This window comes from Nilaparvata lugens, chromosome X (genome assembly GCF_014356525.2).
Source record: "Nilaparvata lugens isolate BPH chromosome X, ASM1435652v1, whole genome shotgun sequence".
NCBI classification, from domain to species: Eukaryota; Metazoa; Arthropoda; class Insecta; order Hemiptera; family Delphacidae; genus Nilaparvata; species Nilaparvata lugens.
Window position 1 is genome coordinate 83758642 of NC_052518.1, and position 20545 is coordinate 83779186.

Here is a 20545-nt window from a genome sequence, read left to right on the forward strand (position 1 = left end):
GAGTACCCTGTGGGATTCTTTGAAAGTAATAATAAACGTGAAGCATTCATAAATTCTATGATTGAATTACGGACCCTACTTCAAATCACTGATAACGAAAATGCTAAAATATATAAAAATATTCTTCTTAGGATCACGCATAGAAACATGTCAATATCAGGTGATGAACTAATAAGCGTCCTGAATAACAATATGAACATCTATGATAATAATTTGAAAAAAATTCCTATTCAAAACAAACTCTAAATACCGAGTGGGTTATTGCTTGGAACAGGGTGGAAGTTACGTAGAATTTCAAGAGGATACTTTTAAATTCTCTACTAAAGAACGATATGTTTTAGTCACACGTAATACTACACTTATGCTGAATAGCGAATTAATAAAAACTATAAATAGAATAACTCTCCATGAGTGTAAACTTCCTAAAATAAAATGGTATGACGGTGTTCCCGGCTGTGGTAAATCTTACTTTATAGTCTCGCATCATGAGCCTGGCAAGGATCTAGTACTCACTCAAACACGGGCAGGTATTAAAGCAATCCGTGAAACTGTCATTGAAATAAGAATAAGAATAAGAATAGAATATTTTTATTGCCGTTAAACAAACTTAATTGCAATAGGCTACGTCAAAAATACAGTCAGTTTTTTAAAAATACTATGTATACATATAATTAAATATTCTTAATAATACAATAAATAATATAATACTACTATAATATGATATATAGTATATAATACTACTATGAAAGGTATGGTCGAAAACATTGTAATCGTCTTAATTGATTAAAGGACAGTTGGCTCATATATAATAAATAAACAAATCATGTTTATCAGAATAAAACATACGATAGAGTTTTTATTGATGAAGCTCTACTTATGCATGCGGGTTACATCGGTTTCATTGCTAACTTGAGTAAGGCCTCAGAAATAATTGTAGTTGGTGACGCAAACCAAATACCCTAAATTGAGAGAAGTAATTATGCCACAAGATGGCATAAAATTTCAGAATTCTGCGAACCTTTTACAAAACAAACGGTAACTCGTAAATGTCCTATCGATGTTTGTTTTGACCTTTCCACTGTCTATAAAAATATTACGACGCTTAATGAAAGAGCTATCTCAATTCTGGCTACTTACAGAAATGGGGAATACCATCTGATACAACCCGACACTTTGATATTAACATTCACTCAAGAGGAAAAAACTTATGGTGGGTGATACTATAAAGTGGAGAGAGGATGTTGCACTTCACACAATCCATGAAGCACAAGGGCTAACTCATAAAAATGTTATTCTAATCAGAATTAAATCTATAACAGCATGACCCATGCGATTGTTGCTTTGTCTAGACACACTGAAACTTTCAGGTATTTAACAACCGGTCTGGTAGATGATGCTGTGGACAAACTAATTAAGAAACTTAAATTCATGGATAGTGAGGGGCTTGTTAAATGGAACAAGGAAAAGAGAAGTGGACCTGATGATATAAGTTATGAGTGACACTGAAGAAGTTTTGAATATTTTAGAAACAGAAAATGAAACAGATGTAATCGACGATTATTTGAACTATCACTTCCACGAGGACAGAAATAAAGATGCTGAGTGTTTCAATATTATGTCTATGAATATACGTAGTTTGAATGCTAATTTCGATCAGTTTATTTGCTGCCTCAATGAATTGAAAACTGATATTCACATTATAATATTAACGGAGACCTGGTTGACTGCAGATATGCCGTTCATTTTCAACATTCCTGGATATACGGCAATAAATAAGTACACTAAACAGAATAAATGTGATGGATTATGCATGTACATAAAAGATTGTATAAGATTCAATGAAGTTTCACTCGATATTACTGATGCCAATGTAGTTAGTGCTGACTTAAGAATTGATGATTTTATTGTGAAGGTGATTGGGTTTTATAGATCACCAAGTAATCAAAATATTGATAATTTTCTTAATAGTCTGAGTAATGAAATCAGTAAAATTCCTAATGGAATAAATGTATGTGTGGCGGGAGACATGAATATAAATACACATTCAACTAGTGTTCCTGTTCAATATTATCTGCATATTTTCAATAGTAATGGCTATACGTCTTACATAACTGGTGATACCAGAGTAACAACCACAACAAATTCTTGCATTGACCACATTTTTTATAAAAATCTAGGCAACCATTCTATGTCCATTAAAGGAGCTATATTTAGGACAACCATAACTGACCACTACGCGGTTGTACTGAACTTGGTGAAGGTTCCTATCAATAAGGATAATAGAAACGTATTGATAAACACATTAACTAGAACCAACTATCATGCACTATTGGAACGCATAAGGAATGAAGATTGGGAAGAAATCTATACCGTGAATGGAAGCATTGACACTATTATGGATAAATTCAATTCAATTCAATTCGTTTATTTCCACTTGGCATACAATACATGTACATATTTATATTTGATATTCAACAAAATAAGAATCACATTTTTACAAAAACAGTAGAAAGAACATATTGATTCAGTGGAATTCCCCCAGTAAGACTATACGTCTGAGATTGGGGGACAGCTCCTGCAAGCAGTATTATTCAATAAGTAGTTATAATTATGGTATTATATTTACTATAAATTACAATATGTGTAATTAAAATTACACAACTAAGATTCAGATAACAGTAGGTGAATTATAAGTGATAACATAATATAGTGTTGGGTGTAGCTTGATATCTAGAGTGGGAGAGCAAGAGGACCCAAAAACCGGAGGTAATTTATTGTTTTATAAGCCTCTATTATGTTTTGAAACTCTAAATACTTGAACGTAAGGTATGAGTGTATAAATGAATTTAGCATTTCGAAATATTAATGTATAAAGTTATTCCCCAATGCATTTACTCTTGCTAGGTGTAAGGTGAGTGAATTAGCCTCTCAGCTCCAATCCAGCCTATGCTGAAGAGCCATTTCATCAACGAGCTTTTAAAAATCACATTGCTGCTGCTCTCGGCCTCCCTCACAATATCTGGAACATTCCTGTATAAAATCTGAGCTAAATAGTATGGTGATTTGAGTTCAGTTCCGTGTATCAATCTAGGTATCTAATATCCATGGTTGTTCCTATGTCGTGTTTGATACTTATGTTCGATATTGATGAATAGATCTGCTTTATGTTTCCTAATATAACTGAGTAATGTTTTGATATATAGTTGTCTGATGTTGAGCACAGGGAAGTCCGAGAACAGCAGCACTGTGATGTATCTTGATTCCTTTTTCAAAATTGTTTTTAAAATTGTTCTCTGGGTGACAGCAAGAGGTTCAAGACCTGCAGATGACACTCCCCCCCAAACAATAATGCCATACTCCAATACTGACTGTGCATAGGCATGATAGATCCTCCTGCACAGTCTGATATTCAGCACATGGCTCAATTGGAAAAACCCATACAACAATCTTCTCAGTCTCTGTTTTAAACACTGAATATGAGGAACCCAACTCAGACGATAATCAAACATGACCCCAAGATACTTATACTGGTCCACTCTATTAATAGATCCACAAGTGATTTTGATGATCCTATATTTCTACAGGAGTGCATCTTGATTTGCCTTGAGCCTGGGTCTGGTTGATTCCTGGTCACAATGGGCATATATTTGGTTTTGCTCAAGTTTACTGATAGACTATTGTGGTCAAACCAATTTTTAATTTTTGATAGGTCAGAACTGAGGTAAAATATTTATTGAAATTTTTACAAATAACATTGATATTTTGTTGTAGGGTCGTTTCACTATCTCTAGGGAATGCATTGATTGGAAATGATTTCGCGCCTTTGGCTTTCCCAGCAATTTCCTTAACTACAGCCCAAAACTTTTGAGGGTTATTAGATACTTCATCAACCTTACTCCTATAATAATTATATTTGGCTTTTTTAATAGCGGAATGGAATATATTTCTGAAACGGATAAATTCTTCTTTCAGTGCGATATTGTAAGGATGTCTGATAAGTCTCCTTTTAATTTTGTCGCGATGTCTGATAGAGTTAATGAGGGCGCTAGTGATCCATAGTTTTATTTTTGTGTTTTTCGCTGAAATTTTAATTTTTGATGACTTCACAGATTATTTCCTGAATTGTTTCTATAAATGAATTAGTAGCCTGATTGATATTGTTTTCATTGATGACATGGTTTCAGTTTTGGCAAGACAGAGAATCTTTCACACCTTCCCAATCAGTTTTCACGTAATAATCAGCTTCGTTATGAGATGGGATAGGTTCCGGTGTAGAAAATTTCATGCAAACAGTATATTGATCGGTGATTGAGGTTTGAATTACTACAGATGTCACCGCAAATAAGGGAGGCAGCTTGATAAAATAGTGATCAATGCAGGTGTTGCTAGCTGACCTGGTTACTTTGTCAACACAGCAAACGAGACCTGCATCGTTCAGCACATCTACAAACCTCTCTTCTATTGATTGGGAATTGACATTTGAAACATTACAATTCATATCACCAGCAAGAATTTTCATACACTTGTCATTATTCGTATTCCTCTGATTGTTATAATACGAATCAATTGAGTCAATGAAAATGCCAAGACTAGAATTGGGACTACGATAGCAGGCTAATAGTTCACATGGCACCCCGGCCCAGTCGAAGGTAAGGGAGAGACAAGTTGCAATACCGCCTAATTGGAGCTCGTGACAAGCAGCAGATATTTGTCGATCGTTTGACCAGTCTCATCAATCAATTCAAGAAGGTAAAAGAGATACATAACAGACTTCGTTCCCTGAAGCCCTGGATATCTGAAGGCATCATAAGATCAATAATCACGCGGGACAAAATGCATTCTAGACTCAGAAGAGATCCTAATAACAATATCTTAAAGAATGAATATAAGGCTTATCGTAATGGTTTGAATAAGATCATAAATCATGCAAAGGAAGTCTACTATAAAGGGAAAATTGAAAATTGTAATAACAACAGCATGAAGTTGTGGAAGTGCATAAACGAAGTTATAGGTGAGGACAGTATCAAGGACAAGAGTACTGAACTTGATGCTTACTCCCTCAACAATTATTTCACAAATGTGGGTAAATTACAAGCTGAAACTATCAATATCCCTGATAATACTGGTGATCGATTTCCTGCAATACAGATCGATAACACGTTTTTTATGAGACCAACGTGCCCAGTTGAAGTTGAGGCAACTATTAAAAATCTAAAGAACAACTGCAGTCCTGGTATTGATAGTCTAGGTAATATTACGCTGAAGAAAATAGCCAATTTTATATCTCAACCTCTCACTTTCATTTTTAATAGATGCTTTGAGGAGGGATATTTTCCCGAGCATCTCAAATCAGCCAAAATAAAACCTCTATTCAAACAAGGTGACCCGACTAATCCCTGTAATTATAGACCGATTAGTCTTATCAGCAACCTTGCTAAAATAATGGAGAAACTAATAAAGTCAAGAGTTGTTTCTTTCTTGAATCTTAACAAAATAATCAACAAGAACCAATTTGGTTTCCAAAATGGTAAAAGTACATCTGACGCTCTAATAAAATTCATCAATACTTTATCTGATAAAATAAACTCCAATAAGAAAACTATTGCGGTCTTCCTGGATATACGCAAAGCTTTTGATACAATACCTCATAATACTTTGTTCAATAAACTGGAGTCCTATGGTTTCAGAGGAGTCTCGCTTAAATTGTTCAAAAGCTATCTGAGTAATAGAACCCAGTCCCTAACCATAAATAATCAATCTAGTGTAACTAACTTAACTTCTTATGGTCTTCCTCAAGGTACTGTACTTTCTCCCATCCTTTTCATACTCTATGTAAATGACTTTTTAAATTTAAGACTTCTAAACTCAACTGTGATATCCTTTGCAGATGATACTGCAGCTATTTTTCACAGTAATTCATGGAATGAAGTTCATACGATAGCTGAAAATAATATGCTTTTAATTAAGAAGTGGTTAGATAAGAATACCTTAAGTTTAAATATTGAAAAAACTAATTACATAACTTTCTCTGCAAATAGAGTAGGGCAGCCTAACGAGAATCAAGATTTGAGACTCCATTCTCAGTGCAATTTAAACTTGGGTAATGTGATTGTCCCACCATTAAAAAAGTCAATAATACTAAGTACTTGGGATTCATAAATGATGAAAACCTTAAATGGGATGTTCATATTAAATACATCAAATTAAATTAGTTTACATTTTATAAGAATATTCACCACAACATCACAGAAAACTAATGGGCTTGTAAATGTGAAAACTGTTCGGGAAACTCAACGATTACCTTAACATAATTTGGTTAATTAGGTACTGTCATCCATTCTGATTTGTATGAAAATGTATTTTCATTGTATCAATTATTATAACAAACAAAATAATGTATTGTTCATTTTTCAGAGATATCTAACTTGAGCGTGTCACTACGAGAATGCAGCCATCTCAGAGTCCTGAATCTTGGCATGAATCCACTTTTTAAACTTCCCGACGTAGTAACGCAACTGACCTATCTTGAAGAGTTGTTTTTGAATGATTGTGACTTGGGATTTATCCCAGCCAATTTGGGCCGATTGAGTAGATTGAAAGTTCTTGAAGTGAGAGCCAATCATCTAGCGACCTTACCAGCCTCTCTGGCGCGTTTCTCTAACCTTGTTAGGCTCGATATAGGACAAAATGAACTTTTGTGTTTGGTAAGTTTTTTCATTTATTTTCACTTGAACTTGAATTATTCACTCACTGTTTATTTCCTTTTGCTAGCTTAACGATTGAAGATTTTAATCCATTTGTTTTACTTGAAGGTTGAGTAGAACCTGAATCATTGATTGAATGTAAGAGGAACATTCCAACTGAAATCTCCTTTTCAACAGTTAATAGTGTGAATTTGTTTATTCTAACTCAAAGTGTTTCTTCCTTCATTTGCAAGCCATTGGTGTCGAAACATAAGTTAATATTAAGTTATTTATCACATCAATAGGTTGCCTGGGGTGGTCCAGGGGAAAGCTGCTGTTTGTCTTTATGCTGATGATGCAAACATCATCTTCTCGGGTGAATCCATTGAAGAGATTGAAGCAGCATCCGCTGTTGGCTTGTATTCCATTAATAAATTTCTAAATAATAGGAATCTTCTTTTAAACGCCAGCAAGTCCATTGTAGTTCCTTTTTCTACAAGGCAAAGAATTAATCATTGGTCCCCAAATGTTGAAATAAATGGCGAAACCTTAGAACTTAGATCCTTAGATCCTTTTTCTACAAGGCTAAGAATTAATCATTGGTCCCCAAATGTTGAAATAAATGGCGAAACCTTAGAACTAGTGGATGGCACAAAATTCTCAGGCCTTGATATTGATAGCAGCTTATCATGGGATAAACATGTTTCTCAGGTTGTAAAAAAGATATCCCCCGGCCTTTTTGCTTTGCGGCAATTGACAGATGTCTGCAGTATACAGACAATGAAATCCCTGTACCACTCTTTAATACATTCTCATCTGGCATACGGACTTGCTATCTATGGAAGTACAACCAACAGTAACCTTGATAAGATACTATTACAACAAAAAAGAGCTCTCAGAATAATAATGAAGTTAAAAAGATTAGACTCAGTAAAACTCGTTTTTCCACAGTTTGGAATCTTAACAATCTATGGGCAATATATTTTTGACGTAGTCATGTACTTTAAAAAATACTCGTCAACAGGATCAAGAAACGAAACACATGGCTACGACACCAGCTTTGGAAGGATCGAGGAGAGGCATAGATTGGATTTCTTCAAGAAAAAAACACTTTTTATGGGGAGGAAATTATTCAATATACTTCCTAGAGAGTTGAAAGAAATAGAGGAGGTTGAATACCTACAAAAAAAAATTAAAGGAATATTTGGTGGGACTATCCCTATACTCTTTGCAGGAGTATTTCAATTTGACTGTAAGATTTTAGAATCTTGTTTTTTATCAGAATTTTTGACTTCAGTATGTGTAAAGGATGATTTTGTCACGATAATAATAATTCTTGTTGTAATTTGACACTGTTCAGATGTATTTTGTGCATTTTGATGAATAAAGAAATTTTCAATTCAATCAATGTGTATTGTAATGGGTTGTTTTAGTTACGTTCAAGGTTCAAGTTCAACATATCTAAAAGTAAAATCTTGGTATATTCAAGTTTGATAAAATAGTGACTTACTGACTACAGACCTACATAAATTATTTACGACATGAGCTGCCATCTTATTTGTTGACAACAACCATGTTGTCTCATGTAGAAAATTGCGAGGTTTACCAGAAAAAGTTGAAATAAAAGATTTAAAACGTTATCGAATTCGATTTCTATATCGAATCGATTTACCAATTTGAGAGAAAATAATAATACTGAGGGTGATGCCCACATAAGCTCCTCTTAGGCTAGTGCGTGGGTAATGAGTGAGAGAGATGAAGATGGGAGATGACGACTACTTTTTAGGTAGTCGCGACCGACGGCTTATCGTCTCCTCCGAAAGTCGGGGTGGCCGTATTTATGTGATTGTGCTGTGGTCAAAAACTTTTACCCCGGTCGAAATTCGAACTCGGGTTCTCTTGATTACTAGACCGGCGCTTTATTACTTACTCCAACGAGCCTCCCAATTCATTTGAGAGAAAATGGCTCAGCAGTTGCGCTGGTATTCAATCAACTATGGAAAGATGGAAACTTTTTTGGACAGGTTACAGTTTCTCAATCAGGACTCAAATCTCAGTTATGTTCTACTAACATTACTCTTCGATGGTACGCAACCCGTCTAAATCATTATATCTGTCTCATGTCATCGTCATCATTATCATCATCCATCTCATTAACCACACAAAAATCTAGGACTGGTACAGTACTTGAAAAATCTAGAATTTTTAATCATCAGTCCATAATCCTATTTATAAATAATTCAATGTATATTTACAGCCTCCAGTCGTCAGGCATTTGAGTGAACTAAGAGAACTATGGTGTGATTTCAATTCCATGTCTACCTGTGATGTAAGTATTAATAATTGTTTTATAGAGCATTATTCTCCCTCACTTGAAAATAATTATTATGAATTGTGTGAGGTGTTAAGAACCTGAAATAGACTACTGATGATAATTTGGATAATACTGTATATGGCAATTTCTTAAATCATCACTCATTTTCTTCGCCGTACAGAATAATTGTGGATGATGCTGAATATCATTAATTAATCATTTACAGTATTCATAATCACCAATTCGAATTCACCTGAAAACTACTAAAGAACTGTATATTAAGACGTTATTATGATCTAATCCTGGCTGGATCCAGAACTCACTGCTAACTCTCTGTTTGCAAATTTTCCTTAGCAAAACTCTGAGATCATAGTTGTATGCCAGATATCAACAAATATTACGTCCGAGGGCAGACTGACAAAAATTCACACTATTTACAAATTATAAGCAAAAAGATAACAAGATCAAAATTTAAAACCAGAATCAAAATCGAGTTAGTCTCTACGATACGAGTATTACGAGTTTGTAAAACTTTTTTTGTACTTGTTGATAACCTGTACTCAAACAAATTCTAGCGTTCCTGCATTCACAGGTTTCATTTGTATAAATTGGTACGTGGTAAATGCTTTCTTTTTTAATTATGGAAAAGTTGTAGATGGTTTAAAACTTTGTTTTATCTTAGCTGTTACATATTAATATTGAACGATTTAAATTCACACTGCATTAAAAATCATCGCTATGCGTTGCGTATTGTCAGTCATACCTGTAATATAGAGAACTAAAATTCTTAAATAATTGGCTCTCAAAGCAGGTTTCAAAAGATCAGTATTCTCTTCAGAATCAGCTGTTCTATGTTATGAGCCGTAAATACTAATGCTACTAAAACTATGGTCTGACATAATCATTTCAACAAAACGTTAAAATAGATTTACTCGAAATGTCTGCTTTAAAATGAAATGACATTTTACAATTCGTTGTAGGTATTTCCACTTATAATAGGCCTACGTTATAGGTATGTTAAAAAGCTCTATCAATATTTACCATGTTTCTTATCCCGAAAGAGAACAATGAAATTGTCCTGTCATCAATTTTTATTATTTATTTTCATCAAAATTGTTCTCTACATTAGAAGTTATTGAGTTATGAGCACTGAAACAGCGTGAGTGAATGTTTTTGTGTAATTGATTACTCAATTAACTGATATACTTCTGTTTACAGGATTTGTCACAGATGAAATTTCTTCATCATCTCGAAGCAGGAGATAATTTACTGAAAAAGTTCCCAGCTGGTCTTCATTTTTGTGATCAACTAGTCAATGTTACCCTTTCATGTAATCATATCAAGGTGAGTACTAAATTGCTTCTTAATTCATATTTATTGTGATCTTATGAAATCTATGAAAGCTCTTCCCAGGCTTAATTAATGAATAATTTATTTGTGCTGAATACAGGTCAAAAGTAATTCTCAATTACACATTGCATTGAAACTGCAATTGATCTTATTTTCAAAAAAAAAAAATATAAAATTGTGGAGTATAAGTGGGGTGAAACCCCGATATTTATTGTGATCGAGTGAAGAACCTCCAGACTTCTACTTTACAATTGTACCCTTGGATTTATTATTCTTATCTTTAGATTGGATCTAGGCTTAGATTGCTTGATGTAAGATCTCTTGCCCAAGTATGAGGAGCTCATATGATTTTTTAAAATAATCATCAAACCTTTATGGAATAGATACTAAGTTTATCTTGTATAGTGGCAATGAACAACTTCGAAGAGCGTTAAAGTAAGAGGCACAACGAATCATAGTTAAATTCATGTGAAATAAATACATGTTATCCTTGTATATTTGTAATATTTATTGAAAATTGGTCGTCTTAATTCCTATTAGGATTCCTATTAGGATTCGTCTTAATTCCTTTATTCTTTATGAATTCTTTATTCTCTGATGGTGTATTCTTAGGAATGGAAGGTTATAATTCTATGTAACCTGTACTAGTAAGAAATTACAGTTCAATTCCAAGGTTGGGTTTCAATTATCTTAAATGAAGTAGCATTTCATCCAACGAATCTTAATTATTGATCAACGATTTTATTAATGGTATTTTCAGGAAATAAACGTCATTCTGTTATTCGGAAGAAATGTGAGCTCCATTTCCAATGAAACTAATTACTATTTCAGTGAGTAAGAGAAAAAGTAATTTGTGTGTTTCTGCTTTTGTACTTTTTCTTATTTGTATCTGTGATTTTATAGTAGATGGAATTTTTTCATCTTCTTGAATTAATGTTAGTGTATGTTTTGTAACGTTGTATCGTATTTTGCGTTATTTGAGTCTGTATGTAAATTTGTTTTTGCTATGGTAGTGTTATGTAATAGCATAAATTATGTTACTGAGTTTTTTTCAAAATTTTTATCGATATGTGTTGTTGAAGTTTTGCAGTATAGTTTAATTCTGATTTAGGCTGTTTCTGTTAAAAAGCTTGTGTGTTTGTATGGGGTGTGATTGAGTGCGTGTATGATGACTCAGTAGAGCTGTGGTGATGCTAACCGCCTGATGTTCCAAAAATTAATTTGAGATTACATATTTAGAACGAAATAAGATGACTTTATTGCTGTTTGATCAAAATTGGAGCTGGTCAGTCCTTGACATCCTAAAATAGGGCTGCTGAGTCAAATGCTATCATTGAGATATATAAAAAACATTATGGAACATAAAAGTGTTCCACACATGAAGTTACAGTATTGCCATTTAAATTTTACTCATTCATCTATAATTGAATTTGATTGTAATTTTACATGATTGGGAGGGGAAAAATAGGTAACCACTTTACTGTTTTTCTCCTGAGTTATGTGGGTGGCAAACTCGAAATATGCTCAAGATTTCTCTGAAACATGTATTCGTGTTTTCACTAAAGCATGTATTTCATGTTTTCAGTAAAACATGAATTCTCAGTTCACAAAATAGTTACACTAAAATTGTAGAAATGAAATATTACTCTTGGTGAAGCATTGAAATTCCAAAAAAATATTTTATTGAATGTTTAAAAAAAACAATATGTCTTCTCCACTGGAAATGTTTCATTTTTACAAAACCCAGGGCTTCGATGTTTAAGGCTCCATCTTCAGTTGAAAGTTGAGCTTAAAATTCGACATACAGTATTCTGAATACAGTGTTTGTTGCGTGTTTGTTGATTTATTCCATATTGCATGTTCACATAATCCTTGGCAGAGACATCCATTGATTATCGGAATGCTACCTCAGGGTGTACCATGAAATCTTTAGAACCATCTAAGATATATCAGTACCACCTCTATATTGTCTCTTACTATTTCTTAGGCTACTTGTACACACACCGATTTTGGCCGGCCGATTTTTTATCGGTAGCAAAATTTTAACGGCTACATGCACACACACCGATTCTTGGACGGCCGATTTTTTACCGCCCTTAGAATGAATTATGGCTTCTATGTTTTGAAAGTTGCTTAAAAGGGAAATAGGTCTATAGTTATTTTTTTGAGATTTGTCGCCATTTTTGTAAAGTGGAAAGACTCTAGCTATTTTAAAAACATCTGGGAAGATACCCTGTTTCAGGTTGTTGTTTAATATTCTAGCCATATGAATGGTAAAAAGTGATTAGGACGAATAAAATATAAAATAAAGGAAACTACTTACCAAACGCGTTTTTTTCTGTATCCTCTAGATCCTCAAAATCATTTTTGAGAGTGCAGCAAACTTCTCTCCATGCATCCCTGGTGAGATTCCGGTCTTTAAATGTTTCCAAAGTCTTATCCCACAACACAGCTTCCACTAACGATATAAGGATATCATTATCTATGTCACCCATCTCAAACGTAATTACCTCGCACTTTCAAAAGAGCAGAGCTGTATACTGGAATTGGGGATGGTGTAGCGAGAACTGGCAAGGACGGTCGGAGAAAAATCGGTGTGTGTGCAAGCCTGTATTTATTCACGGGCGCCACTGTGTCGCCGGTACATCGCCGGCACCGGTGGAACACAGTGGCAGTGGCCGGCTGCTCGTCGGCATTTTACCGGCGCCGATCAGCGGTCGGCGTATGTGCCAGGTCCCGTTCTCGCCTGCGCGCCACTATTGGAATTTGGACGGCCGGCAAAAAACCGGCCGTCCAAAATCGGTGTGTGTGCAAGTAGCCTTAGTATCACCTCTAAATTAGTAATATATTAAATCATGATAGTACACAGAGAGCGGTCAGGCGTTTCAAATTCCGCATTCTTGGAAACTGAAGTTAATTATTGAATTAGTAGGAGAGGGAAATGCTTATTATACTTTTGTATTGATACTGAAGCTACAGATACTAGCTTGTATCTTGTTTTTCTTCAATTTATATTTTTCTACAAACACGCGACAGCTCTCTGTTGGCACACAACCTTAACTGTTCTCGAGTATGATTTTTCTGTTTGATCGCATGATTGTGAGCTTTAATGTAGCAACTTGAGACAGGTAGAGAATGTAGAAAAATATAAAGGTACCTCATAAAATTTATAGTAAAAAAAAATTAACTCACTATGACTACATTTTGACTGTGTCCTCAATCGCTACAAATATTTTGGAATGTTCAGTTGAAGCTTTTTCTTAATTTACTTTTTTGATTGTATCAATTTCAGGAGATCCCGGCTGAGATTGGAAGCTTGAAATCTCTGGTGACCTTGAAACTAGATATAAATGAACTCACTAGTCTACCATCAACAATTGGACAACTTTCAAATCTAGAAGAACTGCATCTGTCCGAAAACTACCTGAAATCGCTTCCACCATCAATTGGCTACCTTAGAAAGCTTATAATTCTCCATCTGGATAGCAATTATCTCAAGCAGATACCACAGGGTAATTAATTTCATTATACAATTAACATTTAGCGTTAGCGAGTTCTTAGTTTTGACAGAAAATCGTTGTCCGTCAGTGTGTATGTTTGTCCATATGCTCTACAATATCTTTCGAAAGGTTGATCAATCAGCTTCTAGTTTTGAACACTTATTCTTCGATCCTTTTTAGAGATCAAGTTCGTTGGACAACAAAATTTACCCACTCCTTCGTCATATTTTCAAACAAAAAAGGATAGGCTGTCAATATAACTATGTATTGTGTATGCTGTAGAGTGTAGATAATCAATAATCATGAAAGAAAAAAATCTTACAAAAGTCTTATGTAATATTGTAAATTGATTCAACAACAGGTTTTAACAGAACAGCTGATAGAATATTAGCGGCATCTTTGAAAATAAATTGTTATGCGAGATTTTCTGTCAAGAAAATAATTGATTCTCATAAATGGACAAAAGCTGATAAAATGCGGCAATTATTGTTGCCTTTTTGAGGCGAAAATTGCTTCAAAATAAGGCTACTTTCGGGCAATTATCACAGTGAAAAATGTGATGACGAGAAAATCATTATTATGAAACTATAGCTTGAGTCATATGCTTATTTTAGCTTTGAATTATTCTCTTATGCTTGGAAAAAATTGTTTGGTTTTGTTGGTTGCATCAAAACGAATTTATTTCAAGTAAATATAATTTTCTATGTAGTTACAATAATAATAGATTAATAATAAAAATCACTAAAATAGTACAATATTCCTTAATAGTATAAATTTATAAATCTTTAATTTTGGTGAACCTTACTGATTGGAATAAACCTCAACTAGACAAAAAATAATGCAAAATAATTTTTATCAGCTGATTGATCAGATTTTTTAATTTGCTTTGAATTTTCATATGTTTGGGAAAAAATGTTTCTATTTAATGATTGAAAATTTATTTGTTAATAATAATTTATTATAGAGTTACAACACATCATTCATTATTTCACATATATTAATATATCAATATATTTTCCCTAAGGAATGTTTGTATATTTTGTAACTGTAAATTTTCAACACATATTACCCGTTATACAGATTGAGTTTCTTAGCCAACAAAATTGACTCACTCCTTCGTCTTATTGTAGGAAATAACAGGATAACATTGAAAGTGCATAAGAAGAATTCAATTATAAATCGCAAATGAGCTGTCAGATTGATTGTCAATTGCTTGCAATTAATAACTCAATACAACTATTCATGATCCACTGCTTTAAATTGAACAGCTGCTTTAAATTGAACAAAAATATTTTACCACGCTACAAGCTCTACATCAGGGAGGCTGAAGTAGACACCATCGACGACTTGCTACTCTTATCGAGGCAATATGAACGAATTAAGTTCGAGGAGAAGAGTGCTCAACAGAGACAACGAGCTGTGAAGCAGGAGGAGGTGAGGAAGCAAACAAAGTCTCGACAGGAGACAACTACTACACAGCGTCGGAGTGAACAACCTCCAAAAGGCCCCTTGTGTTGGCAGTGCAAGAAGGTGGGACAATGGAGATCAGAGTGTCCGGAGGTTTCACTCTGCTTAAAGTGCGGGAAGCCACGTCCAAATTGTTCCTGTGAGAGAGAGCAGAAGAAGACTTCTGATAAAACAGCTGTGGTTAAAACGAGGCTTCAAATCCAGCTAGAGCCGGAGCTCCAGGATGACAGCCGTCTCTTCACTACAGTGGAAATAGGAGACAGACAGTATAGTGCTCTTCTCGACACCGGAGCCGAGTCTAACTATATTAGCTCTAAAGCTTTTAATAGTTTAGAAACAGTGAAACGAGAGCCTGTGCACCGCAGTGCTGCTATGGCTAACGGAGCGCCTGCATGTCTACGAGGTGGTGTTATAACCAACCTGAAAATCGGCAGAATATCCCTATCAACAACACTCACAATAATGGAAGGGCTTTCTCCTGATATTTTGCTTGGCATGGAGTTTCTCCGTGAGCACCGGGTGAAAATAGACCCCTATTCCCGGTCAGTGGAATGGGATCCTCATCTCGTCAAAGAGCACACTGGAGTCGTTGATTCCACTTCAAATGTGTGGAAAGGAGCCGTCAATTTGAGACTGGCTACTGTCAAGACCCAGTCTGACATGCGGAGGTCGAGGAAGCCACCTGAAATTATTCTTGTGAGGAAGAAGGAGATGAAGAAATTTTCTCAAGTCCGGAAACACCTAGGAGCCGTGTGGAAGACTGGAAAAGAGGAATATAACACTCAGAGAATTTTTCCAGCCCGTGAAAGTTTGTTTGCTGGCATTGTAAACGACCTGGGCACTGGAGGTTCAACTGTCCGGAAAAGCTGTACCGGAGGCGGAAGAAGGAGGATAATTTTCAGCAAGGAGCTGGAAATCATCGTCGAGCAGTGCAGTCCAGAGGACTGCTGGTGCTGGAAACTACACAGAAAGTATTTTCAGATATTGGAAACGAGAATTATAATGCCAACCGATATTATAATTGGAAAAGGAGGACGATGAAGGTGAACTCTGGACAGCTAGTCTACAGGAAGGAGTGTCACCTGTCCTCGGGTGCTAATCAGCTTGCCGCGAAGTTTGCGCCGGAATTTTCTGGCCTCTATGAGGTCGAGAAAATGTTTAGTGCCGGTAAGAGGTTTACTGTGCACTAGAAAAGCATCAAGCTCCAGCCACACCTGCCCGAAGATGAGGAAGAGGATGGAGATGGAGAAGTTTCGGAAAAACGGACGGAATTCAAGCGGATGGACAGCAGGAGGCCGAGCGCGCCTATAGAGGGTTGCTGCCTATCCGGAGGATGGGACACCAGAGAGGTGTCACGCGCCGCCAATAAGGAGGTAAGAGGCGAGAAGGGGTGAATATCATTGAAATTCAATCATATCACAGCTGTAGAGCTATTTCTGATTGATATATTATCCCATTTAAAATGAGGAAATTTGAATTTTGTCATCAATAACAAAATTGCATAGAAATTGAAGAAAATTTATTTAGAATCATTGGCACGAATTTATTAGCTGAATTTTGAAAATTATTAGCATTAGCACGATTGAAATTTATAACAATTATGTTGTGACATAACAACAAAAAAAAATTGTAGTAGCTTGTTTTCTATTTGCCATAGATAGTTGATGGTGAGATGAGTGGTTAGAGTATATTAGAAAATATTATAGATCAGTATGATCTGAATAATATTTTAACCATGAGGTAATGGTTAATAATAGAAATCATTAAAAGAAGCTGGTGGTAATAATTACTTTAATCCATTGTAAAGATTTACAATACAGTTAATTAACAGATGTTATTATACTGTGGGATGAAGTGAATTACGTTGCAATTAATTATTCATGTGGAATGAATAAATTGCGTTTGATTGTGAGTCGAGATGTACTACAATCGGGGGTTATTAGCTTCACATTGTGATTTGAATTTTCTAATATTTTACTTGAAAATAAAGTCGGAGGACTTACTATAAATTAGAATAAAATCATGATTATTTCAATTGGAAGTAGTATGTTGGATCGAAAAGTTACTTATGCTGTGCTGTGAAGCTAACTGCTATCGCCAAGCTTCTAGTCTGTGGAAGAGAATTACTTTCTCCTTTTCAATAACAATTTATAAAATTGAATTCACGAGAATCTAGTTTTTTTTCAGATATTCTGTTGTTTTAGAGTCAGTCTGAGTTTGATCGTGCTATTGTTAGTTTTGGAATTAGACCACGTCTCGAGAGTGAATATAATTTTTAATCAGCCTACCATCATGAGTTATTATTGACGGTGTATTAATTCATTCAATTATTATTAATTGTGCTAATTGTTGTGATTATTTTTCGGAAAATTTATATTCACTGAGTGTGATTTATTTAACAGCTATTGTGTCCAATACACACCTTGTATGAATAAGAAAATTGAAAGAGAAAATTGTGATTTATTTCGGGGTGAAATAAATCTTGAAGCGAGAAAGAGAGATATAGCATAAACGTTCACTGTTTGTGAATTAATTAGCTGATGTTAACTGTTATAATAAACACACTGTCATTTATATCCAATGGATGATTACATTGAATAAGTTAATATTGTGATTGAATTCATAATGGAAATGAACAGTGAGAAGTGGAATATTGAGTTGAGATTTATAGTTCCGATTTTATTATTGTGATATAGTGAAAAGGCTGGCTGGGATCCTTATATCAGGTCGAAATTAAATTATTATTTCGACCAAATGTACTTGTGATATAAAATCGAGATGCACCGAGCAAAATCATAACTGGTGGCTTCTTGTCAACCATATAATTCAGTATTCTACATCACATTGTCATCTCTCATCATCTGTCATCTCTGCTGATACACTGAACTAACTGTGGGTATCCATCACTCTGACACTTGGTGATTCTCCTGGACTCCAATTCACCTCTATCAACCTCTGCCCTCTGTGAAGTGTTACACTGTTTTGTATCACATTTCTCCTTGAGGCCTGGGTCTTCAACTTGAATCTACTTCCTCGACTAGCTCCTGGAATTATTGGAGCTGAACCTCAGCTGACTGTTGCTGTGACCTCGACGAGCTCCTGGATTTATTGGAGCTGTATCTCAGCTGACTACTGCTGTTACCTCAACGAGCTCCTACATTTACTGGAGCTGTATCTCAGCTGACTGTTGCTGAGACCTCGACTAGTTTCTGGTCGTGTTGGAGATTCATCCCAGCTGGAAGCCAAGGCAGTGCGCAAGCACGGTCACCCGCAGGGCGAAAGCCCGGCCATAGAAGTGCGCAAGCACGGCGAAGTTAGGCAGTGCGAGAGCACGGCCACCCGCAGGGCGAAAGCCCGGCCATTTCATTTCATTTTTTATTTCACCACCTACATCACAAGGATGAGGGGCACGCCAAGGAAGCGAATGAAAGTCGCTACTTGTGAATTACACTCTTCACTGGAAATTCCTTCAGTGAATAGAGTGGATTGTCTAGAAGGTATTTTTTAGAGCTTGCTTAAATTCAAATCCATTTATTTGCCATAAAATAATACAGATTGATAAAATAAATATTATAACTTACAAAATGGCACTACCGGCAAAGAAAACTTGTGCGCCGGCAGTGAGTTCGAACAACTAGGTACAGCAAACATGTCAATAGAAAGAAAAAGAGCTTATTCAAACCACTAGAATAACTAAAATTATGGAAATCAGGTCACATCTCAATACTTACAAACGATAAGACAAAGTAACAAAATCACAAGCAAGTGACAAACTCAAAAAGACCAATTTAAGGAAGCCATGACAATAATATTTTTTAAAATTTATAACATAAGAATGAAACACTAAATAAATAAAAATAAATAAATATTTTTATTGCATAAAATGCTGTACATTACAGATATGGCAAACGTCAATTATTATAAAAACAAATAAAATACTTGAGAATGATCAATGTCACAAAGTACTACATAATGGATATAGATAATTTAAGATAAACATTTATCCTAATCCAATCCAGTATAAGATTCATTATGGATTTTATAATTCTATTAATAATGAAATCAGTTGGGACTTTATTTATAAACAAGTAACACTGATATTCAAACTGACGTCTACATACACTTGAGCTGGTAAAGTCAATATCAAATTGTAATGGATTTCGTTTTGCTGGTTGCTTCCTGGTTTTAGTATTGTGCTAGGAAAATTTATTTATTATTCTACTGTCCACTTCTTTCAAAGTATGGAGAAATTTATACTGGGTATGACTAATAAAGGTAATCCAAAATTAAGTTCCAATAGATATGACTATAGGAAAGGTTCATCTAGAGTTAACGGAGATATAACATGGAGGTGTCTCAATAAAAAGTGTAAGGCTCAATTAATTATGGATAAGGATTCTAAAACGATATTGGTTGCATCAGGCTCTAGGGTTCATAGTCATCCTGCTCCACTTCGAGAACTAGAGGAGAGTGAGTAGTGATGTGTCTCAGATATTTTGTTCAACGCCAAGTATTACAACCAATCACAACAGGATACAGGTGTCATCCGTGACTCGGTCTCTTTGGATAGAGTTGATGGTGCCGACAGTCAAATTGAATTGTGGTGTGCTAGCACGACAGGTGACGGAACTTGTGGCTGCTCTGCACTTATTCAGAACTTGATTAATGAGAATAATAATTTGAAGTCAGATAACCTACGGCTTAAAGAACAGTGGGAGGTGGCGATTGATAGGTCTATCACTAATGATGTTCGTATCATGGAGTTAACTGATTGTCTGACAAAGCAGTGCAGTGATTCGAGTACACAGACGGATGTAGTCGTGAGTGATAAAACAGTTGATACTCCTCTTCTGTCGGTGGAGCAAATGAGACTAGCGAATAGTGTTGTTTTGCCTTTTGGATTGGATATTGATAGCTTGCAGCTGCTTATTGAGGAAAATTGTAGTTTGATGGATCAATTGATTGCCGTAGGAGAGGAGTTAGAGAAGACAAGGGAGGCGCTTACTCGTTTGCAGGGTTTAAGCGATAATCTGGGGAATGGTCAGCATAATTCTGTCAGTGCTGGTTTGGTACATTGCTCTCTATTCCAGGAAAATCCCTCGATTAAAATATGGTCTGATAGTCATGGTAGGGGTATAAATGAGCTGTTGCAGCAGGGGCGCCTCTTGAAATTCTGATTGAAAAATGTTAGATAAGAGGGAGATTGGTGAGACAAAAAGAGGTGATTTTGT

At 35.2% G+C, this 20545-nt stretch overlaps 1 protein-coding gene and 1 long non-coding RNA gene across 3 annotated transcripts in view; one reads left to right on the forward strand and one right to left on the reverse strand.

Moving 5' to 3' along the window:
* The first annotated feature begins 6414 nt into the window (after positions 1-6414).
* LOC111051337 (leucine-rich repeat-containing protein 7) overlaps positions 6415-20545 on the forward strand; it is a 128376-nt gene continuing 114245 nt past the window's right edge. For both annotated transcript variants that reach the window (XM_039441773.1, XM_039441772.1), the window contains exons 1-4: positions 6415-6704; positions 8941-9012; positions 10216-10341; positions 13640-13859. In XM_039441773.1, the coding sequence (XP_039297707.1) occupies positions 6477-6704; positions 8941-9012; positions 10216-10341; positions 13640-13859 (646 nt within the window). In that variant the 5' untranslated portion in view covers positions 6415-6476. The remainder of the gene's footprint in view (positions 6705-8940; positions 9013-10215; positions 10342-13639; positions 13860-20545) is intronic.
* LOC120354491 lies at positions 6999-7727 on the reverse strand. Its single transcript, XR_005573076.1, has 3 exons — positions 7545-7727; positions 7316-7482; positions 6999-7231 (listed from the first exon to the last, which is right to left on the reverse strand). It is a non-coding gene; the product is annotated as an uncharacterized LOC120354491 (long non-coding RNA).